Source organism: Neoarius graeffei, chromosome 6 (genome assembly GCF_027579695.1).
Source record: "Neoarius graeffei isolate fNeoGra1 chromosome 6, fNeoGra1.pri, whole genome shotgun sequence".
NCBI lineage: Eukaryota > Metazoa > Chordata > Actinopteri > Siluriformes > Ariidae > Neoarius > Neoarius graeffei.
Window position 1 is genome coordinate 58,332,924 of NC_083574.1, and position 26,596 is coordinate 58,359,519.

Consider the following 26,596-nt stretch of genomic DNA (forward strand, 5'->3'; position numbering starts at 1 on the left):
CACTTTCTTTGCTGCTGTTCCTCAATGTTGGCTGTGGTAAACTACTGGTAGTACACGTCCAAAATGGCGGCCGCGTTTGTCGTGACGTCACGTGAAAAGGGTCCATATATGTGTGTGTGTGTGTGTGTGTGTGTGTGTGTATAATGCTCTGTAAAATGCTTTAGTTGTAACTGGGTAATACCAAGCCGAATCACTTTTCTTACCTTAATCTAAACATGAGAGGTTAAACCTACTTAGTTTGCAACATTTTGGATAAAGCTCACATACTTTCGGCCTAATTCCAGCATCTCTCTGGGTGTGATGTTACCAGATAACTGAGGCTGAAAAGCAGCTGTTTTCCCGCTTCCATCTGTACGAGCAGAGCCAGCCACTAATCCAACGCATGCTCCAGAACTGGGATAGGGCTCGTGGACTCCTGCTGAATTCTGAGCAGCACCAGGAGCCTGATGAAGCCCCAGAAAACCAGAAGCAACCCAGCAAAAGGGCCAAGAGGCAGCGGGAGAAGGAGAGGACTAAAATGGACACTGCTGAGCCTAAGCTGCCGTCTCCACCCCCTATCCAGACTCATCTGTATCCCAGTGGTGCAGAGGGCTCAGAGAATGAGCCAGCAATAGAGCTCATCCCCTACATTTGCATCTCTTTCAGCAAACATGAGGAGATAAGCACACGCAATCTTCTTGACAGCATGAAGCTACCATCATTGGAAGAGGTACTTAAAGACTTGAAAGAATATGTCTAAGCCCTCTATAGGGGCCTTTCACGTCACAGATGCCCCTTTTCCACCAAAGCAGTTCCAGGGCTGGTTCGGGGCCAGTGCTTAGTTTGGAACCGGGTTTTCTGTTTCCACTGACAAAGAACTGGCTCTGGGGCCAGAAAAACCGGTTCCAGGCTAGCACCAACTCTCTGCTGGGCCAGAGGAAAGAACCGCTTACGTCAGCGGGGGGGCGGAGTTGTTAAGACCGACAACAATAACAAGACCGCGAAAGATCGGCATTTTTAAGCGACGAGAAGCAGCAGCTGTACAAATGCGAAGTCATCCATTATTATTATTGTTGTTGTTGTTGCTGCTGCTGCTTCTTCCGCGTTGTTTTTGCTTCGATATTCGCGCCAAGGTTTATACAAACGTAGCGACATAACTGACGTATACAGCAACGTAATGACGTATACAACGACGTAACTGATGTATACAGCGACGTAATGACATGTCTTCTCTTAGCACCGCAAGCGATGGAAAAGCAAGCTGGTTCTCAGCTGGCTCGCAAGTTGAACGAGTTGTGAACCAGCACCAGCACTGGCTCCGAACCAGCCCTGGAACTGATTTGGTGGAAAAGGGGAGAGAGTAATGTTTTTCACGCAGCATCTGACATGTTGTTGGGCAAACAAAGAAACAGCCATGACAGTTAATAATGAAATTCGAGATGACTGTAGTCAGTATAATCTTTCTGAAATGCTAAAAAATTCAGATTATATTAGCAGATCGTGTTACATCCAAAAGCTGAAACATACAGGCATCACAGATCCATATAATTTACCCACAAATTTATTTATTTATTCTACCCACTGTGCGCTCTCTCTCTCTCTCTCTCTCTCTCTCTCTGTGTGATCACTGCTTCAGATGGGTTACATGCAGAGGAGAAATTTCGCTGTGCTTGACTGTATCTGTGACAAAAATAAATGTTTCTTCTTAATTGACCCACAAATGTATTTGTTCCACTTGAAAAGTATACAGCCAACCAGTTACTGGATATGGCATATTACGACATCCTGAACTATTAAATATTTGGGACTTCTAAACTCACTGGAGAGATGCTAAAGGCATGCAAAAGTACAGAAGCCTACCAATATTTCGAAGCAGGTTTCATGCATGCCGGAATGTAATGGGAAATTCCTGATAAATAAAAATACCTTGTTATGACAAAAGTAAACTCAAACATGAACTTCTAATAATAATAATAATAAACAAGCCAGGGCCTAGATCTAGCATATTTTATGATGTTTAGCCTTGTCTACATTATCAGTACTTAACAAAAATGCTGCTCGTCTAGCCAAGCATTGGGACAAATAAAATATATCGCGTCCAAAGTCCACATTCAGATATACACTTTCACACTGCACAGAGCTTTCATATCAACTGGATATAAAATGTTCTCCACACACACGGAAATGCTTTGTTTGCATCCCGATTAACTGCAGCTGCCATTTTTCTTGTGTTTCTGGGTTTTTCCTTGAAGCAGTGAAAAGTTAAACCAGGCTTATCTCCACATCTGTTATTCCAGCCAAAAGCACTACAGGTCTCTGGCATTGTTCATTTTGACGTAACTTTGAGAAGTTTATCTGTAGATATTTACCAAATTGGACTTATAATCACTTGCGTATACTTGTGCCAGTAGTTATCAAACACAAAGCCTGCCTGGCAACATGGCCGGGTAAACAAATCTGCAATTACGAGGACGTTATGTGAAAGGCCCTTATCAAGGAAAATGCTAGTTTAACAGTTTTAAAGCCTGATAAACTCCAGTTGGTCTATATTTTCATTCTGTACTGCTTGGTATAAATGTAGCAACATTTAAGGCAATAAATGAACGTTCAAGAGCTGTTTTACTCACCCATTGATGTTGTCTCTAGGTTTTGGATGGGTTAGGGCTTGGGCCCACAGGTCCACCCATTCCACCTCCCATGCTGTTCTCAGTAGTCCCATACCCCAAAAGGAGACTGAGGTCCACCTCCCATCACATTTCTGGCTGTTTCACATTCTTGATGCCCTCATCCCTGGAAGACTCAGCCAAAGAGAAGGAGGTTGACTTGGAGACAGAAGTCCTAAGCCTCACTGGGTCTGCAAAGGTACATTGATTCTTTTCCCTGAACAATGTTTTTTTTTGTTTGTTTGTTTTGTTTTAAATAATTTATATTAGAGAAACATCATGGGGCTCCCAAGTGGCAGAGCAGAAAAGTGTGTGCCCTATTGTTGGGAGATAGCAAATTTAAATCATGATTCCACATTCATTGGTGCAAGGGAGCAGAATTGGTTGTGCTTTCTGGGTAGGAAGGAATGTTATACTGTCTCTCACTTGTCAGTATCAGCAACACTAGCCAGTCATGGGCATCTCTGAGCTCATGTAAGTGGAAATGAGCATATAGCATTTTTGCCCAAGTGTGTTGTGCTGCCATGTGATGTAGCATTAGCAGTAGTTCAAAAAGATTGAACCAGCTGACTGGCTGGCTTCATGTGTCTTTTTGGAAGCACATGTTAGCCTTTGCCTCTGTCGTAAGGTGGCTGTCATAAGATAGGGGAGAGCTGGCTGATGGGTGGCAATTGGCAGGTGACCCAGTTGAGGAGAAAATAAACGGGGGGGGGCATAATCTATGATGCTTTTAATATGATTATATTTTAGGCTGGACAGTTCTGTTCAGATGTTTTATTTGAATTATCCATTTAGTCTCTCCTTCAAAAGCTGTGATGATTAATGAATTAGATATAGACGCTTGGTTGTTTGCTTTGTCTGTTCAGGAGGGTGTTACAACCCTGAACTTAGGCAAAGTGAAGAAGACCCAAGTGAAAGAGGAATCAGCCAAGGGGACTCCAAAAGACAAGCAGCGAGTTCCTGTAAAAAAAGCAAGCAAGAGTACAGACTCTCATTCGTTTTCATTGAACACAGTCACCCCCTTGTCTGAAACTGATCATTGCAAGTCTCTGGAAGATTGCCTTACAGAGCATATACAGAGGTACATGCATGTGTACACGCACGCACGCGCACACACACACACACACACAAAATGTTTTTCTTTCTGAGTAAAAATATATATAGCTTTTTTTGCCTTTTTTTTTTTTTTTTACACAAAACTAAACCCTAAACCTGATTAAATTTGGGTTAGTTTTATTAATGAACATTAAGATTTTGTTCATACACTGTACATTTTAATAAGTTAACCTTACTTAACAAAAGCATGCAAACTGGTTTCCTTAAAAAAAACTAATTTAAGTGGAACATGAACTGTATGTTGTACTAACAAGTGCTTATTTATTTGTTAGTACAACATACAATTCCTACTCCACTTTATTTCTTTTTTTTTTAAGACAACCTTGCATGGAATGTAAGTAGGTTTTAGGCAAATTTATTTCCCTCTGTCTGTTACTTATACTTACTCTTGTGTGTATGCATTCACCATCAGCAGCACCTCAAGTACAAAAAGGGATATTGTGTGTCAACTTTTTGTCAATATTTATTGTGATGATATATTGGGTATTTTACATTCATAATGCTATTTCTTTTTGTAAATGGACTGGGTCAGCTAGATTGGGATGCAGACACAAGGATTAATAACAAGCACTTCTCTTGTACAGTTATTTTGCTTTTGTTACTGTTTGCTGATGGGTTCATCCTCTGGTTCTCATGAAGGATCACTCATTTCCGTTGGGTCGTGCCGGCAAATGGAGGAGTGACCCTGAAAATGTGGTTCCACTCATCTGTGCCTGGTGATTTTAAACAGACTCTGGGCTTTGAAGTGATGGGAACCAAGCGCTACTATCAGCTCTACTGCAGAGGCATCTGTGCTTTCCCATCCATCAACAAAGACCATAAGTGAGTATTACCTGCAGATCTGGAGAACAGGAAGTAGGCCAATGACCAGAGCCCATATTAGCAATTGTTTGTCCATATTCTGTTGTTTATTCTGATGTTTTTTTTTTTTTTGTGTGTGTGTGTGTGTGTGTGTGTGTGTGTGTGTGTGTGTGTGTGTGTGTGTGTGTGTGCGCGCTATAGGACAGTGTTTGCCCACTGTAAAAAGGCCTTGCATAAAGAGAATGGCTTACAGAACACATACATCATTCACTCAGGCCTGTATGACTTTGGGCCCCTGCTTTGTGAAAGAACTAGGGACAGGTGCTTTAGTTTTCTTACTCTTACAATTTAAGTATGTATTCCTTAATAAATCCTCAAATATTCCTTACAGTGTTCATACATATAAAAAATATTTAAATATATGGAAAGCATATTCTTGAAAATTAACCAGATTACTTCTCATGATTTTGTATCCTCACATTGTCATGAAGGGGAATTTACAAATGATATAATGAATTATTGAGCTATAACATTGTAGCTCTTTATTTTACATAGGTACAAGGAAAAGATGTGCCCAGAAAACACAGAAAGACTAGTAATACACAACAACTCCCCCATGGAGGCAGAGGCTAATTTTTGCTTCCACCGGGACACCAAATCCACCACATTCATCCTGGACCCCCTGAGAATGGTTCTAAAACCCAATGAGAGAAAGGTATGTCTGAACACAAAATTTAAATTTCAAAAGTTATTTTTATGGAAATGAAGGCTATAAGGGTTGGGGACCCTGGACAGGAATTGAACCTGGGTCATGATGGTGATGAGCCAACAACTTAAAGCAGATATACAGAACCTTTATTTTTAAATAAATTTCTGAGTGGATAGTCTCTCCATCCTTGACTCTTGTATGCTGCATAAATGGAAATAAAAAAAAAAGATATTTTTGAGAGTTAAAATCGACCGCAAAGTTGGCATTTGAGCTGCCCCGCTGAGCTAGCCATGCCAGAGTCCGTGATGTCACTGCGGTAACTGGTTTTAAGGCTGAGGCCTTTGACAGCTATAGACCAAAGAAGAAGAAGAAACCTTTATTTGTCACAAGCACACTTCAAGCACAGTGAAGTTCATCCTCTGCATTTAACCCATCTGAAGCACTGAACACACATGCGCACACACCCAGAGCAGTGGGCAGCCACACCAGAGCGCTCAGGGAGCAGTCAGGGGTTAGGTACCTAGCTCAAGGGCACTTCAGCCCAAGGCTGCCCCACGTCAACCTAACTGCATGTCTTTGGATTGTGGGGGAAACCGGAGCACCCGGAGGAAACCCACGCAGACATGGGGAGAACATGCAAACTCCACACAGAAAGGCCCTCGCCAGCCGCTGGGTTCAAACCCGGAACCTTCTTGCTGTGAGGCGACTGTGCTAAACATTACACCACCATGCCACCCCAAAGTCATGTAAATAAAAATTTATGGTGAAAGTAAGAAATACTGTTACCAACTTGCTCAACTAAGACTGATTTGACTTCATTGATTGTGGGTTGACTCTCATTAAAACAGGATAGGTGTTATAACTTATGCAACATACATGTACATGCATGCATTTTCACTGATAAAACGTAAAAGGCTAATTAAATAATCAGATGAACTGAGACAATCACATTCTGAAGCAAATTAAATAATCTTATACCGGCAACTTAAACACACAATACAAGTTACATGTATTAATCTAAATGCAGGTAAACAACGTGTTGTTTTTGTTGTTTTTTTTATCCAAATGAGAGTCGGAGCTTACCCGTCTGTGTTCTCGCTTCTTGAAGGCCGACCTTGTGGCCAATTGTTTTGAAACAATTTGACTTTCAGTTGTTTGTTCAATTCTCCATTCATTCACTTCTTCCACGTAAGGGCAAGATGGCAGCAATATCCAGTTTAGAAATAAAACATCTGCTACACGCATTCTCTCCATACTGTGTATTCCGCCATTACTGCTCGGCTCAGGCAATTACTAACACCTGGGACGGAACGGGATGTCACCGGTTTTAGCAGCAACCATGGGGAGGTCACTGCCCGAGCGATATGTCCCGTCCCATCCCATTCTGCCCCGGGTTTTACCAACAACCCTCGGCTCACACTCCAGGAGGACTGGTGCAACTGAAATCACTTTTAAAAAATAAAATACTTTCCTTTTCTTGTTTTATTTTTCTTTAATTGTTGGGACTGCACCCTCTTTCAATACAGGCTTATAGCCAACGCTCCTCAACAGATCAGAGGTCTCGTACGAATCTTCAGTAAAATGTGCAGAGCAGAGGAGAGACCACTTCGTAGCTGCCCAATGTGTCAGTGAATTTCTCGCAAAACGCGTCCAAATCTTTGCAGTTTGGGCATTCTTGGGCCATGAATGCAATGTAAATCCACCTTCTGTCGTGTTGCTGCACCGGCCAAAAACACATCTACGTGGCATGGCAATAAATTAGCTCAAAATAGAGGATCGGAGTTGCAGTCAGCTCTGTGTTTTAGTATAGTGGAAATGGCAATGAGACCAATATACTTCCTGCTGTGACGTTACGGACATCAAGGTCATTCACTCAGACCACTACCTATATAAATCACTTTAATCGTAAAAATGACTATATTAGATTTATTGGGGTTTTTTTTAAAGATTTTTTGGGGGGCTTTTTGCACCTTTATTGGATAGGACAGTGTAGAGACAGGAAATGAGCGGGAGAGACGGGGAGGGATCAGGAAATGACCTCGGGCTGTAATCGAACCCGGGTCCCCAGATTTATGGTATGGTGCCTTATCCACCTGAGCCACGACACCCCCTATTAGATTTATTGTTAATGCTTAAAACTATTCCTGTGCCATTCTTGAGGTCTCAAGGCATAAACAAAAGTGAGGCCATGGCTCTGCGTATATGCTTTAACCACTTCTCCCCAAGCTTGGCTGGATTGAATTGCAGTGGGGGGGATCCATCAGAAGAGAAAACATCCAAAAACAATAGATGCTTTCAGACCAAACAGTTCTAGGGACTCATGAGAAACTACCCACTTGGAAGCTACCCCGAGAGCTACATAACTTCAAGGGCTTTTTTCTGTTTGCATTTGCCAGTAGGAATGCTGAAGTGGTGTAAGTTGGCTGACAGTTGATAGAGTGACAACCCTTTCTTGTTGCTTGTTAATATGAACATGCGTCTTGTTCCCCAATATTCATGTGTTCTGTGAAAACAGCAAACTTGCAGAATTATGACTTAAACTTGTCCACTTTTGTGTGCCATATTTCAGTCTTATGTTTCCATAGTAATGGATCATTCCACTGTGCCACAGAATGGGGGAGACCAGGAAGTATTACAACCCAAATTCCAAGAGAGTTGGGATGCTGTGTAAATTACAAATAAAAACAGAATGTGATCATTTGCAAATCATGAAAACCCTATATTTCATTGAAAATAGTACAACACAAAATATTACATGTCAAAACAGAAATTTTATTGTCTTTTTTTAACTATATATACTCATTTTGAATTTGGTGTCAGCAACACATTTCCAAAAAGTTGGGACAGGGGCATGTTTACCACTGTGTTGTATCAGCTCTACTTTTAACAACACTCTCTGTAAACATTTGGGAACTGAGGAGACCAGTTGCTGTAGTTTTGAAAGAGAAATGTTGTCTCATTCTTACCTGACATACAATTTCAGTTGCTCAGCAATTTGGGGTCTCCTTTGTCATATTTTGCACTTCATAATGGACCAAATATTTTAAGTGGGAGACAGGTCTAGACTGCAGGCAGGCCAGTTTAGCACCCAGACTCTTTTACTATGGAGCCATGCAGTTTTAATATGTGCAGAAAGCAGTTTGGCATTGTCTTGCTGAAAGAAGGAAGGCCTTCCCTGAAAAAAGTCTTATCTGGATTGCAGCATATTGCTCTGAAACTTGTATAAATCATTCAGCATTAATGATTCCTTCCCAGATGTCCAAGCTACCCATGTCATGTGCACTAATGCACCCTCATACCATCACATACTTTTGAACTGTCCACTGATAACAAGCTGGATGGTCCCTCTCCTCTTTAGCCTGGAGGATGTGGTGTCCATGATTTCTTAAAAGAATTTCTACTTTTGATTTATCAGACCTCGGGACAATTTTCCACTTTGCCTGAGTAAAAGAGCTCGGGCCCAGACAAGGTAGTGGTGTTTCTGGATCTTGTTTATATATGGTTTTAACTTGCATTTGTGGATGCAGTAATGAACTGTTTTCACAGACAATGGGTTTCTGAAAGGTTCCTGAGTCCATACAGTGATTTCCACTACAGACGCTTGTCTGCTTTTAATGCGGTGTCACCCGAAGGCCTGAAGATCACAGGCATCCAATGTCAGTTTTCAGCCTTATCTCTTACATACAGAGATTTCTCCAAATTCTCTGAATCTTTTCATGATATGATGTACCATAGATGATCCCCAAATTCTTTGCAATTTTACATTGAGGAATGTTATTTTTAAATTGTCTGTGAAAGACTGTTTGCCCACGCAGTCTTTCACAGAGCAGTGAACCCCTCCCCATCTTTACTTCTGAGAGACTCAGCCTCTCTGGGATGCTCTTTTTATACCTAATCATGTTACTAACCTGTTGCCAATTAACCAAATTATTTTTTTAGCATAACACAAGTTTTTCAGTCTTTTGTTGCCCGTCCCAACTTTTCTGAAACGTGTTGCTGACATCAAATTCAAAATGAGCATATATTTCTCAAAAAACAATAACATTTCTCAGTTTAAACATTTGATATGTTGTCTTTGTACTATTTTCAATTAAATATAGGGCTTCCATGATTTGCAAATCATCATATTCTGTTTTTTATTTATGTTTCACACAATGTCCCAAATTTATGGAATGTACATGCTGACAGTAAATTCATTATTTTACATTCTAAAGAGCAAATTTGTGGTGGAAAATAGTTAGTGATTGCTTAAAATATGTTGACCTAACGTGTTAGAGTGGATTATTATTTTATAATGGGTATTGTCACACGATAGCTAAAAACACCCATGGGCTAGCACATTTAGTTTAATTATGATTTTTATATTTTGCTCAGACGGAATTCCTGTTGTATTTCCCTCATCTCATATGCACTCGATAAAGCCTGGACTTCACTGTCAGTCTATTTGTCTGTGGGTTTTTCCCCATCTATTAATGCTAACATTAAGAGCTGTTGTTCACACAGCCAATGCTGTATAATAAATTTTTAAAATGCCAGTTGCCGGTGTGACATTGGCTCATGTGAGCAACCAATCAACATACATTTGCATCTAGACTAATCACTATTCACTTACTTCTGGACCAATCACTATATAATTACATCACTCACGGTTCCTCTTGTCCCCCATAGTCCAAAGGCATGCAGGTTAGGCTAATTGGTGGCTCTAAATTGACTGTAGGTGTGAATGTGAGTGTGAATGGTTGTTTGTCTCTATGTGTCAGCCCTGCGATCACCTGGCGACTTGTCCAGGGTGTACCCTGCCTCTCGCCCATAGTCAGCTGGGATAGGCTCCAGCTTGCCTGCGACCCTGTAGGATAGGATAAGCAGCTACAGATGATGGATGGATGGATGGATGGTTCCTCTTGTGCTGGAAGAGTACTTACTCTGAAGTAGGAGCTTAAAAAAAAAGTCCTAAAAACTCACAAAATGGCATTCTAAGAACAGTTCCTGCAGTACGGATACACGAAAAAGGGGGTAGTTCTTCCAACAGTTCTAAGAATTATGAAAATATTCTTCTTGTCTGAAAATGCCTAATCCATCCATTGAACAGTTGACTCCTAATTCCAAAAAATAAGTAATCAGGCAACAAAAGACAAAATAACAAAAGATTCCAAAAAGGCAAAAAAAAAATCACAAGATTCCAGAAAGGCAAATGTCATAAAAGATCTCAAAAGTCAAAAAGGCATGCAGCAAAATACAAGGAACACAAGGACTAAGCAAACACCAAAGTAAAGGGAGGGTTTAACTAGCCTAGCAACTCAGAGATAGGTGAAAACAATAAAGAACTTAAAAGGAAAATTAATGGGATAGCCACTCAATGCTGGACTGATTTCAATAATTTTTGCCCCTACTATATTTGTACCTAAAGAGATGGGAAAATAGGGCCAGGTTTAAAAAATCTCTGAGTTTTCCTTGAAGGCCAGATATATAGTTGCTTTTTAACCATGCATTTGCAGAGACAACTGGCTGTCATGAGCATCATTGTTCACATACAGTACTTGCCTACGTATGTTACTATAAAACTTCCAGATTTACATGATTTAAACAATAAACATGGTAACATGTCACATCCCCATATTGCCCCGACACTGCCCCTACTGTTTGTGTGTATTGCATCTTGTGGACGCTTAGCGTTAATTTCTGAGGGCATGCACAATCAATGCACCAAACAGACACAGGATATGCAAAGCAGCCAGCATGCACATGTGCACACGAAGGCATAGTTAAAAGCAACTGTATCTCTGGCCCAACCATTAAAGTCAAAATAAAAAACACATAGGCAGAATATCTCCATCTAGTGTCCAAAGTCTATGTTGTTCAAATTCTGAACAGGAAGTCAGATTCATGCACTGAATGCTGTACAGATTGAGAAATCTGTCTGATTCAGGAAGCCTCCTGCATCAATAGCCTTTTTTTTGTTGTGTTTCTAAATTGCAGGATCTCAGAGTATGGGCATACCCCACCACTCCAGGTCTTATAAAGGACAGTGTGGTGTGCTGTATTAAGGAGAACCCAGAACCTGCCATCTTCCACATCTCTTGCAGAGGAGTCCGGCCAGAGCTAGAAGTGGAGCACAAGCAACTTAATTTTGATAAGATTTTCCTTAACAGGTTAGAAACATGATTCTCAACTTATGTAATGTGGGTTTGAACCCACAGTAGTGTTGGGTTGGGTTTTTTTTATGACAAATGATGGTAAAAGAATTAATTTTGACTTTTGTTTATGCCAGTTGTGTTTATAACTTTCTACCATGACTGTGCCCTCCAGAATGTTTGGCACCCTTCATAAAAATGAGCAAAAATTGTGGGGTTTTTTTCTCCCAGTCAAACTACAGGAAAAACTATTTATCTTAATTCCAAAATAAAAAAAAATCAGTACTACTTTTTTAGATAATAGTATTTTGTCTGAAACGTACAGTACTGATCAAAAGTTTGGACACATCTTCTAATTAATTTACTTTTCTTTATTTTTATTATTGAAAAGACTATGCCTTCAAGTAGTGATGGATGTGTCGTTGCTCTTTGCTTAGTTGAGCGATTCTTGACATAATATGGATTACTACAGTTGTCAAATAGGGCTATTTACTGTATTTTTATTACCTTCCTTTGTCCTTGCTTATTGCATGTGGGGTTTTTTTGTTTGTTTGTTTGTTTGTTTGTTGTTTTGGGGTTTTTTTAAAATACAAAATTCACTTTTGCTCATTTTTGGGATGAAGAATTCTGGAGGACCCAAAACGTAACAAAATATAATATTGTGATAATATATTTTGATATAATGCATTCAATATTTGACATTGTTTGTTTGTTTGTTTGTTTGTTTTTGCCATAAGAGTAATATTTGATTAACCTGTGGTAAATGTGATATAAAACAGTTGCAGTCAGAAGGTTACATCCACTGACATGAATGGCATAGATGACATTTCAAAGGATTTCAATGATTTCTTTGAACAAATTTTTTTCAAGGAAATAATGATTGTACAACATACAAGTTTAATAGAATAAAACCAGAATTTGATGCACAAGGTTTAATTTATTTTGGATTTTCTGAAATCAGCACATGGTCAAAATTGTACATACAGGGTTAAAGATATACATGCATATTTGGTTAACTGTCCCTTAGCAAGTTTCACCTTGCAGAGTTGGTAGAGTTCAACTAAAGAGTTAAAATAAATTTTCCTGACCCTGACTCTACTTTTAAGCACAGTCAACATCTCTTCAATTGGGTTTAGGTCAGGACTTTTTAAAGTTTAATATTAGCCCGCTTTGTCCATTCCACAGCAAGCTTTGATGTTTATTTGAGGCCATTGTCCTGTTGGAACACTCATTTGTGTCCAAGTTTCTGATGGTTTGAGGTTATGCTGAAGAATTCTGAGGTAGCCCTCCTTCTTCATTATTCCATCCACTTTGTGCAATGCACCAGTTCCACTGGCAGCAAAACAGCCCCAGAGTATGATGCTCCCAGCACCATGCTTAACAGTTGGTACAGTGTTCCTCTGTATCTCTGGTCATTGTGGCCAAACAACTCAATCTTTGTCTCATCTGACCAAAAACGTTCCTCCAGAAGGCCTTTTCTTTGTCCATGTGGTCAGCTGCAAACTTGAATCGAGTTTGAAGGTGTCAGTTTTGAAGCAGGGGCTTCTTTCTTGGATGGCAGCCTCTCAGTATACATGGTGATGTAAAATTTACTTTACAATAGACAGTGTTCCAGCAGCTTCCAGTTCATGGCAGGCCTATGTCTATGTGGTTCCTGGGTTGTTCCTGACCATCTGAACCATTTTCCTTTCAGTTGAGGGTGACAGGGAGAGCATGTTTTCTTCCAGCAAAGTGGCTACACCTCCCAGTAACTTGTACTTGCATACAATTGTTTGAACTGATGACCTGGGAAGATGCAATTGTTTAGAAATTGCTCCAAGAGATGTTCCTGAGTTGTGTAAATCTAAATCCTCTTTCTCAGATCTCTGCCTTTTTATGTTGGCACAGAGAAGCTACCAGCTGTAGTCAATCATGATCAGTATCAAGAAGTTAAGAGGCCTTGGACTTGGCAAGTTAATTAATGATCTGAATCACTGAATTAAGAGTGCACGCATGTACATTTTTTACCTTGTATGTATAATTGTTTACTGTGTATTGAATTCAGACCCGATAGATAGATAGATAGATAGATAGATAGATAGATAGATAGATAGATAGATAGATAAAATTTGTGCACCAAATTCCTCGCATTTTTTTTCTATTAAAATGTTTGGTGTACGGTCATTCTGCCACAAAAGAAAAACAGTTCAAAGAAATCACTGAAAGCCCAATATTGCCATGACATTCATGTTCATGATTACATTCATGTCCTTGTATGTAAACTTCTGACCACAACTGTCTTGTCATCTTTCCCATGGCTGTGGCCCTCCAGGAGGGAGACACGCAGTCTGTGCTTACGTAACCCTGCTGCACTGCCAGTAGCCTGGAAGCTGAGAGGCCTTGAGGGGCTGGGTGAGGAATTCAGCATTTCCCAGGACCATGGCATCATCATGGCGTACTCTGAGTTTTCCTTGCCCATGCATTTCCAAGCCATAAGACCTATTAACCTGAAGAAAACCATAAGATTGGAGGTGAGGTTCTGACCAATAGCTCAAATGTTAGCAACTCCATTTCACAAAATATCATATGTTTTAAAGTGGTAGATCACTTTGGGTCATGGTTCTGAAAGAATAATCAGAGTAGTAAGATTTGCTGTTAAATTGATTTTTTTGTACCTAAATTGTGTGTGTGTGTGTGTGTGTGTGTGTGTGTGTGTGTGTGTGCGCGTACGCTGGTCAGGTGTCAGATGTGGAGAATATTCTTGGTGTTGTCTATACGGAGAACATTAATATTGTGGCAGAGGCTTATGATGTGACCCTGGAAGTTACGTTTCCCAAAGGTAGTTGTAATTCCACATCCATATCCACCAAGTTTTTTGTTTTTTATCCATCCATAAATAACAATTTGTTTGCATTTTATCTTGATAAATATATTAGGTACGGACAATAGCCTGGACTTTGGCCTAATCAAAGTATCAGAAGAAGTCAAATTATATGTTACCTTGAAAAACAAGGGGAAACATGAGATTGCCTACAAGTATGTTCACACCCGCATACTCTACCAATAAACACTCAATATAATAATTTTTCATGTCATAAAAATACGATGACATAAAAAGCCCATGTCATAAAAAGCCCAGTGTCTAATCTGCACTGATTTCGCTGTTTAGGTTCATCCTGAAGCCTACTAAGCTTGGAATGCCTAACCTCAACTCAGCCTTCACTATCACACCTCAAAAAGGCATTCTTTATCCCACTGAACGGACTACATGTGTCCAAGTCATCTTTTGCTGCAACAAGGAGGTGTCTATCAGACAACAGCCAATTTTACACTGCCAGGTCAGATGAAAACCCCATTACAATGCCTTGAAAAAGTATTCATACCCCTTGAACTTTTTCACATTTTTCCACCTTACAACCACGAATTTAAAAGTTTTTTATTGAGATTTTATGTGATAGACCAACACAGAGTAGCACATAATTGTGAAGTGAAACGAAAATGATAAATCTCATCTCATTATCTCTAGCCGCTTTATCCTGTTCTACAGGGTCGCAGGCAAGCTGGAGCCTATCCCAGCTGACTACGGGCGAAAGGCGGGGTACACCCTGGACAAGTCGCCAGGTCATCACAGGGCTCGAAAATGATAAATGGTCTTCAAAATTTTAAACAAATAAAAATCTGAAAAATGTGGTGTGCATTAGTATTCAGCCCCCTGTACTCTGATACCTCTAAATACAATCCAGTGCAATCAATTGCCTTCAGAAGTCATCTAATTAGTTAATAGAGTCCTATTGTGTGTAATTTACTTTCAGCATAAATACACTTGTTCTGTGAAGGCCTCAGTGGTTTGTTAGAGAACACTGAAGAACAAACAGCATCATGAAGACCAAAGAACTCACCAGACAGGTCAGGGGTAAAGTTCTGGAGAAGTATAAAGCAGGGTTAGGTTATAAAAAAATATCCCAAGCTCTGAACATCTCAAGAAGCACTGTTCAATCCATCATTCAAAAATGGAAAAAAGTATGGCACAACTGCAAACCTACCAAGACATGGATGTCCACCTAAACTGACAGAGCGAGCAAGGAGAGCACTGGTCAGAGAAGTAGCCAAGAGGCCCATGATCACTCTGGAGGAGCTGCAGAAATCCACAGCTCAGGTGGGAGAATCTGTACACAGGACAACTATAAGTCGTACACTCCACAAATCTGACCTTTTTGGAAGAGTGGCAAGAAGAAAGCTATTGTTGAAAGACAGGCATAAGAAGTCCCGTTTGCAGTTTGCCAGAAGCCATGTAGGGGACACAGCAAACATGTGGAAGAAGGTGCTTTGGTCAGATGAGACCAAAGTTGAACTTTTTGGCCTAAATGCAAAGCGCTATGTGTGGCGGAAAACTAACACTGCTCATCACCCTGCACACACCATCCCCACTGTGAAACATGGTGGTGGCAGCATCATGCTATGGGGATGCTTTTCTTCAGCAGGAACAGGGAAGCTGGTCAGAGTTGATGGGAAGATGGATGGAGCTAAATACAGGGCAATCCTGGAAGAAAACCTGTTGGAGGCTGCAAAAGACTTGAGACTGGGAAGGAGATTCACCTTCCAGCAAGACAATGATCCTAAACATACAGCCAGAGCTACAGTGGAATGGTTTAGATCAAAGAATATTCATGTGTTAGAATGGCCCAGTCAAAGTCCAGACCTAAATCCCATTGAGCATCTGTGGCAAGACTTGAAAATTGCTGTTCACAGACGCTCTCCATCCAATCTGGCTGAGCTTGAGCTATTTTGCAAAGAAGAATGGGCAAAAATTTCAGTGTCTAGATGTGCAAAGCTGGTAGAGACATACCATAAAAGACTTGCAGCTGTAATTGCAGCAAAAGGTGGCTCTACAAAGTATTGACACAGGGGGGCTGAATACTAATGCACATCACATTTTTCAGATTTTTATTTGTTTAAAATTTTGAAGACCATTTATCATTTTCGTTTCACTTCACAATTATGTGCTACTCTGTGTTGGTCTATCACAAAATCTCAAAAAACTTTTAAGTTCGTGGTTGTAAGGTGGAAAAATGTGAAAAAGTTCAAGGGGTATGAATACTTTTTCAAGGCACTGTATATAGATTTTTGGTCAGTGTCCATTTCATGTGAAAATAACTTTAGTGATTGTTTTAGGTCATTGAGCCCAATGTTGATGAAGATAGAGAAACCCTTAAGATTGTACCCATCAACGTGTCTGTGCAGTGTCTCTATTCCAAGTACAACATCCACCCTGCAAATAGCATCAACTTTGGCTCAGTAGTCTATGGTTCTCGCAAGACACAGACAGTTACTGTAGAGAACAGGGGTGAATTTGAGCTCTGTTTCACCATCTCCAGAATGTTTAAAGATCTCCCAGTGTCTGGACAGAAGAGAGGGTACAGACATTGATCCATACATATTAAGATTTTACCATTATCCTTAATAAATGAGCATTTCTAATTCAAAGTCTTATTTCTTATAGTATAGGCAAGATATCTTCCAGAGAGAGTAATTCTGCAAGACAATCACACTCTGCCATTAAACTACGCTGGTCTGACTCTATCCAGAAGGACAATATTAAGGACAGCATACCTTCTCAGGTATGGATAGCCTTTGTATGTCATGTTCTTTTTACTATATTGCAATGGGTGTCCAGTTGTTTCACCCCTGTTTAAATTGATGGTTTTGTGATGTAAAAAATGTCAGATCTTTTTTTCTGTTAATGTACTGTAGCAGCTAACACAATTTAATAAAATGCAAAAATATAAGGAAGAAAGAAAGAACTTAGAATAAACTTGGACAAATAAGTGTGCATAGCATTTTATAATGGCATGCAACTGCTCAGAATTAATCAGATTCAAACTCAAGGTTTAAAATTAATTATCATACACCATACATCAATGATTTGCATCCAATTCACCCAAAATAAACATCAAATATTTCTTTAGGATTTTTCTTGACATCTTGGTTTCATCCAATTCTGAGTGCCCCAGGACATCTGCTGATGTATTTCAAGGCAATAAAAATGGCCCAAGACAAGAGGATTTTGATTATATAATCACTAGACTTGTTGAGAAAATTTTCAAATGACTCCAATTTTATGGCAGAGCTTTTTGGTAGATAGTGGTGGTTTTTTTTGTTTGTTTGTTTGTTTGTTTGTTTTGTCTTTAAAAAAAATCAATGGATTCTACAAAAACAAATATAGTATTTGGGCTAGAATGTTGAATTCAGCTATTAGTTGATAGACTCTTTGCCCAAAAAGACTTATGCAACCAAGTTATTGCTTTCTTTTTTCTTTTTCCCAATCAAAAATGTTTATATTTGTTTGTTGTTGTTGTTGTTGCTGTTGTTTAACTTGAATTTTGTTGGTTGCCATATTGCATATAAATGTGGAAAATGATCTATATATGATTTCATGATTTTTCCCATTATAAAAACTTGCAGTTATTACAGGGATGTGTGGCTTTATTATGTTCATGGTATTTAGTATTTTACAGAAATTGGCTTTAAAAAAACTTTTAAACCCAATTATTTCAGTAAAGTACCTCCTTTCTTTCTTTTTTGTCTCTTTTCAACTCAATCTTGCAGACACGTTTGTCTGTGGGGTTGTTCTCCTTGTCTACATGCTTTGGCATCCTTCCTCCTGGTGCCCAGCAAGTGGTAACTGTAGACTGTGTGGCAGAGCAGGTAGGCTGCTTGGAGGAATGCCTGGTGGTGGACATTACTGATCGAGACCCTTCTGACAACCCAGGAGGGATTCTCTACAAGCTGCTAGCAGAGGTCTGCATACCAGGTTTGTGAGTTCCAAAAAACATTCACTAGCTCGGATACAGTCAAGCTAATTAATTCAATGTTATTTGGAAGGATTTTTAATTTAAAGTCACATTATTTATGTTCTTCCAGTCAAATGATTTTCAGCACACAGGCCTGGATTTACATGTGTAAAAAGTCATGCAACCGCAAAAAAGTATCTTTTAAATGAGCAAAAGAGCATGTCTTGTCCATTTTCCGTGTTTTATTAATCAGTATGCCATATGGGACATTTCATAATGACAAACTAAAACTATTATATTATTTTGGATGTTTTTGGAAAATTGTGCCTGTGAACCATAAAAATAAGATAATGTCTTTAAACTATGACTTGTCTCATATTAAATATTTATGCACTTCTGATTCCAACACCATTCAGAATAAGTCTATTATATGGGCTGTTTCACAATCATGCACCTGTTCCGGATTAGAGCACAATCATGGCGCACACTTATTAGGACTTTCTAAACACACAGACTTGGCAAAGTATACACACTACCTAGTGTCTCACATTACCAAGCCTTGTATCTGTGTATTGCCTTTCTGGTTTTGACTTTGGTTTGCTCATCTGGCCACAAGGCCAATGAACTATTGCCATGGCGTGGCGTCTGTCGTCAGTCGTCCATCCATTGTCTGTCCGTCATCTGTCCATCATCCACAATTCAGTTAAATCATATCTCCTCTGTCAACTCTCCACAGATTTCCATTCCGATTGTTTTGTTTGAAAGAACTCATCACTCCGCACAAAACTTTGTCATTGTTTTGTCAAATTTTTTCTAACGAGTTCGTAATTAGGTCAAATTAATGAATTTTCCAGGCCTCTCACTAGAATTTTATCTCCTTTCTTATTTATCATCTGATTTCAGTTCTGATCACTGTTTTGGGTAGATCTTCTCTTGAGCAAAACTTGGTTGTTTGTTGATTTTCCTGTACTTTATTTTCAGTTAAATCATATCTCCTCCCTCAAGTCTCAATGGATTTCAGTTCTGATTGTTTTGTTTGAAAGAACTAGTCATTCTGTACAAAACTTGGTCATTGTATTGTCAAAATTTTGCTAATGAACTGCTAATTAGGTCAACTTCACGAATTTTGGGACTTGTCATTAGAATTATATCTCCTCTCACAGTTCTCATCCAATTTCAGTTCTGATCGATGTTTTGTGTAGAGCTTCCCTCGGGGAATAGAACTTGTCATTTGTTTGCTTTTTTCTTGTTGTAAACAATTTGTTTACAACTTTGTTTACACATTTGTTTATTTTCTGTTAAATCTCATTTTCCGTTTCCGGTTGAGAGTACGTCGTGCACATTCTGGCTGCCGCTTCTCACCGGAGCTTTTTTATTTTATTTTCTCTCCTTTTTTATTTGTATTTTGTATTTTTTATTTTTTATTTTTTTCTGTGTGTTTGTGTAGTTTGATGTTTATTTGAGTGTTTTGTCCGCCGGTTGTGGTGTAGCTCCAGACTCAGTTTTGGGCGTTGGTTCCCTCCAGGCCTTGGGTCGCCGTAGGTGATGCCTGTGCTCCCAGCTATGGACTGCAGTAAGCTCGTTGCTCATTTTAACACCGTGGTTGTCCAGCGCTCTGTGCTTTAATGCTTGGCATGATGTTCCGAGCAATGTTGCTCGGTGGCATCGCAGCGGCTGTGCAGGTTTGGGACATACCAGCGCTCTGCGTGGCGGTGCTTCTGTGCTCGCTTTGTGGATCCATGGCGTGGTGTTTGAGCGATGTTGCTGGCGGCATCACGGTGGCTGTGCTGGCGGTGTGGGACTTGTTTTTGTGTGCCTTTTGGTGGGACTGTGGCTGCTACACCACTGGAAAGACATCCTGACCCCTATTTGGTGGACTTTTTTTTTTTCTTCTGTCTATAATTGTAAAGCAACCTTGGGTTTTGAGAAAGGCGCTATATAAATTGAACCTATTATTATTATTATTATTATTAAATCATGTCTACTCCCTCAGTTCTCAATGGATTTAAATTCTGATTGTTTTATTTGAAAGGACTAGACCTTCTGCACAAAACTTGGGCACTGTATTGTCAATTTTTTGCTAACGAATTAGTAATTAGGTCAACTTAACAAATTTTCTTCTCACTAAACTTGTAGCTCCTCTCTCATTTATCATGCAAATTCAGTTCTAATCGATGTTTTGGGTAGATCTTCCCTTGGAAAACAAAATTTAGTCCTTTGTTGATTTTCCTGTTGTAAACAATTTGTCGTGGAGGTTGGTCCTCTCTCACATTGTCATATTTCTGTTCTATTTGATATTTTGGTAGTTTTGATGGCAGGCCAGATGAGGTACTACGTCTTTGATGTTCTGGTTTGTATATTTGTACTCTGCTCCATCAAATTTCTTCTTTGCCTCTGCCATTCTATTTGTACCTCGCTTGACCATTCCCTGTTTCAGAACCCTGCCTTTTGTCTTACGTTTTTGTACTATTTGCCGGCCTGTTTGTAAATAAACACCCATCCTGCAATTACATCCAACATATGCCTGCTTACATGACACACTGAGCCATGCATTCCTCTTCTCACAAGAGACAAATAATAAATAATCAAGTCCACAGTCAAATTAACAATGTGTTAATACCATAAAACAAAGGCTTAACTAGACTAGTTTAGGTGTCAATCACTAACAATTATCAAGAACGGTGATCAAAGGATCGATAAAAAGATGAAATGACTGCTGATACCGTTAAACTTAACACCTCGTAAAAGTGTACAAGTGGCATTTTTATACTCCCCGCCCAGCCCCGTGGCACAACATAAATGACATCATCCATGATTTGCAACATGTGAATGAACTGAATGGTGAAGATTTAGAAAACACAGCGAGTCAGTGGGTGGACATTAACAACAATACACCAATAAGCTTGGTCATTTCCATAACAAACGAAGAAATCATCGCCTCTGTTCATGATCCTTTAACTCAATCAATGCACTATGATAGCAACTTGGAAGGAGAAATTTGTAATAAGGACAATGTGCCTAAGATTTTGCACATAATGTGAGTGAGTGGTGTGACACATGGGTCCATTTCAGTACGACGAACTTTTTGGTATAACGAAATATTTGAATATCCTCCAAGGGGTTCATTATAGTGGGGTTGCAGTGTACAAGTGCATCTCTTAAAATTAGAATATCATGAAAAAGTTCAATATTTTCCATCAGTTATTGAAGAAAGTGGAAATTTTATTTATTCTAGACTCATTATATGTAAACTAAAATGTTTCAAGCTTTTTTCTATTTTAGTTTTGACAATTATGGCCTACAGTGCAAAAAAACATCTCAAAATATTAGAGTATGTCATTTTGAGTTTGAGTAAAACAGCATAAATACCATGTATCTCTCAGTCTAGTTCAGTACATGCAACCACAATCATGGGGAAGACTGCTGACTTGACAGTTGTCCAGAAGACAATCTTTGACACCCTCCACAAGGAGGATAAGCTGCAGAAGGTCATTACTGAAAAGGCTGAATGGAAAAGGTGTACAAGCAACAGGGATGACTGCAACCTTAGGAGGATTGTCAAGAAAAGTTGATTCAGGAACTTGGGAGAGCTTCACAAGGAGACGACTGAGGCTGGTGTCAGTGCATCAAGAGCCACAGATGTGTTCAGGAAAGGGGCTACAACTGTCGCATTCTGAATATCAAACCACTCCTGAAGCAGAGACAATATCAGAAGCGTCTTACCTGGGCTAAAGAGAGAAAGAACTGGACTGTTGCTCAGTGGTCCAAAGTCCTCTCTTTAGATGAAAGTAAATTTTGCATTTCATTTGGAATTCAAGGTCCTAGAGTCTGGAAAAAGAGTGGGGAGGCACAGAATCCAAGGTGTTTGAAGTCCAGTGTGAAGTTTCAGCAGTCTGTGATGATTTTGGGGTGCCATGTCATCTGCTGGTGTTGGTCCACTATGTTTTATCAAGTCTAAAGTCAATGCAGCTATCTACCAGGAAATTTTAGAGTACTTCAAGATTCCAACAAGCTTTATGGAGATGCTGATTTCCTTTTCCAGCAGGACAGTAATTCCAAAACTACTATCAAATGGTTTGCTGACCATGAGATTACTGTGCTTGATTGGCCAGGCAACTTGCCTGACCTGAATGCCAGAGAGAATCTGTGGGGTATTGCCAAGAAGAAGATAAGAAACACCTAACCCAAAAATACAGACAAGCTGTAGGCCACTATCAAAGCAACCTGAACTTCAATAACACAGCAGTGCCACAGGCTGATCGCCTCCATGCCATGCTGCATTGATGCAGTAATTCATAGTAAAGGAGCCCCAACCAAGTATTGAGTGTATTAATGAACATACTTTTCAGAAGTTGGATATTTCTGTATTGTAAATCCTTTTTGATTGGTCTTAGGAAATATTCTAATAATTTGAGATACTGGATTTCTGATTTTCATGAGATATAAGCAATGATAATCAAAATTAAAACAAAAAAGGCTTGAAATATTTCACTTTACATGTAATTTATATAGAAGATATGAAAGTTTACCTTTTTGAATTAAACTACAAAAAAAGAGAACTTTTTCACAATACTCTAATTGTTTGAGCTGTGACTGTATATGCTGGAGTTTCTTATACCTTATTTTACAGTGACACACCAGCCCTAACTACAGCAGTAATCTCTCATACATTCTTATAAATATGCTTGTAAGAGTAAAATGTGGGCTCAGTTTTGACCTTGTGGTCATTTCATTTAATTCTACTTTAATTATTACAGATTTTACTGGTTAAATTCAGAATTGCATTTTTTTTACACTGACTAGGTTTAATTTGGGATGTATACCTTCATTCACAATAGAAAGACTTTTAAGTGGAAGTTTTATATATATAAAACCAAGTGCCTCTGACAGTATCATTTGCCCGTCAAAAATGTTCTCTCCGGAAAACACTCACCATATGATAAAGTTTTAAATGATTTTTTAATAAAATATTTGTCTCTTTTGAACCAGAATACTCTGCTGTTGCACAGTAAAAAAACAAAAACAAAACAGCACTTCAAACAGATGCAAGACATATTTGCAGCAGAGCTTCATATGTGGTTGAATTGTGTGTCCATCAGAAAGTGTCTTCACCAGAAAACCACAAGGATCGTCACCACTTCAATTGTTATTATATTTACCGCCATTTACAAACATGGCTGTGCAGTACTTGAAAATTTGTACTTAAAATCACATACATTTCAACAATTTTTCACTTTGTATACCTTACTCCTTTAGACTATATGAAAGTGGGTCAATTTTAGAAATGCACTATATGCATTGAGTCGTTGAGGGGACAGTGGAGAGGGCGAACGAGTTGAATGACTTATTCAATCGGTTCAATCAGCCCACGTCCCCCCCACCCTCTCCCTCACTGCAGCCATCTCTCCTTCTTCCCTCAACACTTCCCCCCCAGTCATCACAGCAGCCCCCTCCTCCCCCTCCTCCCCCACCTCAACACAGACTCCTCTATGCATTACTGCAGACCAGGTCAGAGGTCAACTGAGGAAGCTTCACCCCAGGAAAGCAGCAGGCCCGGACAAGGTGTGTCCACGGCTACTGAAGACTTGCGCTGCTGAACTGGGTGAACCACTCCAACGCATCTTCAACCTCAGCCTGCAGCTGGGGAGAGTGCCAACCCTCTGGAAGACATCATGTATCGTTCCAGTTCCCAAAAAGAATCAGCCCAGCATGCTGAACAACTTCTGACTGGTGGTGCTCACTTCACATCTGATGAAGACGTTGGAGTGGCTCTTCCTCAGCCTCTTCAGACCCCAGGTACAACATGCCCAGGACTGTCTGCAGTTTGCATACCGGGCAGGTGTTGGTGTGGAAGACGCCATCCTCTACCTGCTACATCGAGCCCACTCGCATCTGGATAAGGGAAATGGCACAGTGAGGATCCTCTTCTTGGACTTCTCAAGTGCCTTCAACACCATCCAGCCCCTACTGCTTCAGGACAAACTGAACAGGATGCGAGTGGACCCCTGCCTGGTCACCTGGATCTCCAGCTACCTCACTGGCAGGCCGCAGTATGTCAGGCTGAAGGACATCACGTCTGACACTAATTAGCAGCACTGGAGCACCCCAGAGCACGATGCTGGCCCCTCTTCTCTTCACCCTGTACACCGCGGACTTCTGCTACAACTCGGAGCTGTGTCACATTCAGAAGTTTGCCGATGACACAGCCATTGTTAGGTGTATCAGTGATGACAGAGAGGAGGAGTATGGGAGCCTGGTGAGGGAATTTGCTGTGTGGTGCAACAGGAACCATCTGCAGCTCAACACCTCGAAGACCAAGGCGCTGGTCATTGACTTTGGGAGGTCCAGACCAAGGTCACGACCAGTTCTGATCGAGGGAGTCGAGGTGGAGGCTGTGGATTCCTACAAGTACCTCAGGCTGTGGCTGGACAGCAAGCTGGACTGGACTTGCAACACCAATCACTTATACAGGAAGGGACAGGGCAGGCTATACTTCCTTAGGAGGCTGTGGTCCTTTAACATCTGCAGGAAACTCCTGTGGATGTTCTATCAGTCTGTAGTTGCCAGTGTCCTGTTTTACACCGTGGTGTGCTGGGGGGGCAGCACATCCAAGAAGGACACATCCAGGCTGGACAAACTGATCAGGCGGGCCAGCTCTGTAGTCAGCTTGAAGCTGGACTCTCTGGTGATGGTAGCAGAGAAGAGGTCTATGGACAAACTATTGAACATCATGGACGATGCCAGTCACCCTCTGCACACCGTCATCAGCAACCAGAGGAGCCTGTTCAGTGACAGAATGCCCCTTCCCAAGTGCAGGACGAACAGACTCAAAAACTCCTTTGTCCCTCATGCCATCAGACTGTACAACTCCTCTCTGGGGGGGAGGAGGGGTAACAGGAGGACAGAGGACAGGAAGGAGCAGTAGCCTAGCCTAGCTTAACAATAAGCAATACCGGACAATGTAAAATATAATGTGCAATATAAAGTGCAATATCTTTCCTGCTTCTCCCCCCTTTCCCCCCCTCCCCCTCTTCCCCATATCTTATTCTTTTATATTTGTATATGTAATACTTAATTTATTTTAATTTATCTAGAAGTTTTTTCTCTATTTCTTTTCTCTGTTTATCTGTAATGATGCTGCTGGAATCTTAATTTCCCTGAGGGAACCCTCCCAAAGGGATCAATAAAGTTTTATCTAATCTAATCTAATCTAATCTAATCTAATCTAATCTAATCTAATCTAATCTAATCTAATCTAATCTAATCTAATCTAATCTAATCTAATCTAATCTAATCTAATCTAATCTAATATGCTGTCTTCTCACCACAAGTAACATTCCCAGTATATAACTTGCAGCTTTGAAATTCTGTGCAGTTCATTTCCATCTCACAAGGTAATTTTTGGCACCAGAGAAACAAAAATCTGAGGTTTGATTTTTGGACTGTTGCAGACTAGAAATGTATACCTTGACTGTGAAACAGCCCATATCCAGTCTCCTCCGAAGTTATTGGAACAGCAAGGCCGATTACTAATTTCTTTATATCTCTGAAATAGAAGCAAGTAAATTCATTAGAAAATGTCTTATGCTTGTATATGCAAAAAATAACTGTGCAAGCAGACAGGATTTGTCAAACATTTTGCGGAACAAAATGGAATTCATCGAGTGTGTGAATGGGAGTGGATAGTATTGGCCAGAATTTATTTGGGAGACCGTGGGAGCTTTGAACACATTTATAGTAGAAGTAAAATGTCAGTCAAAAATTTCCCGTAAGTTTTCAATTGGGTAGAGATCTGGTGACTATGAAGTCTATAATATATGATTTACATAATTTTCATAATTTTCAACAGGGTGTCCGCGGAGTCTAAAAAAGTCTAAAATTACACATTTTCAATTTTAGGCCTAAAAAAGTCTAAAATACAGAGATATTTTGCACTGTTGGTCTAAAATCTCATTTGGGTAATTTAAGACCTAGGTTACGTGCAGAATTATTCTGCACGTAGAAAATCTTCCCGGAAGTTCCTTTCAGCACCTAGATGTCACCCGGGATTGGTTGGCATCTCGGTGCTGAAAGGAACTTCCGGGAAGATTTTCTAGTTTCGGTTGTGTTGCCAGATTGGGCGGGTTTTTTTTTTTTTAAGATATTTTTTTTGGCTTTTTGCACCTTTATTAGATAGGACAGTGTAGCGACAGGAAATGAGCTGTAGAGAGAGACGGGGAGGGATCGGGAAATGACCTCGGGCCGGAATCAAACCCGGGTCCCCGGATTTATGGTATGGCGCCTTATCCACCTGAGCCACGACGCAAGTTTAACGACTGCTGGCTTGAACGCAATGATTTCGTAGACTGGTTAAAATGTGTACCAAACAATCCGTTTGCGGCATACTGCACATTGTGCAAAAGAACACTCAAACTCAGCACCCTGGGT

The 26,596-nt window shown here is 40.1% G+C and overlaps 1 protein-coding gene across 1 annotated transcript in view; it reads left to right on the plus strand.

The window, feature by feature from the left end:
* Positions 1-26,596, plus strand: part of LOC132888301 (hydrocephalus-inducing protein homolog) — a 245,581-nt gene that overhangs the window by 209,233 nt on the left and 9,752 nt on the right. Inside the window, 14 exon segments of the mRNA XM_060924370.1 lie at positions 311-709; positions 2,626-2,841; positions 3,509-3,723; positions 4,398-4,580; positions 4,761-4,880; positions 5,115-5,274; positions 11,245-11,417; positions 13,711-13,909; positions 14,118-14,217; positions 14,315-14,414; positions 14,548-14,716; positions 16,551-16,792; positions 16,879-16,996; positions 17,985-18,189. Of these exon segments, the coding sequence (XP_060780353.1) occupies positions 311-709; positions 2,626-2,841; positions 3,509-3,723; positions 4,398-4,580; positions 4,761-4,880; positions 5,115-5,274; positions 11,245-11,417; positions 13,711-13,909; positions 14,118-14,217; positions 14,315-14,414; positions 14,548-14,716; positions 16,551-16,792; positions 16,879-16,996; positions 17,985-18,189 (2,599 nt within the window).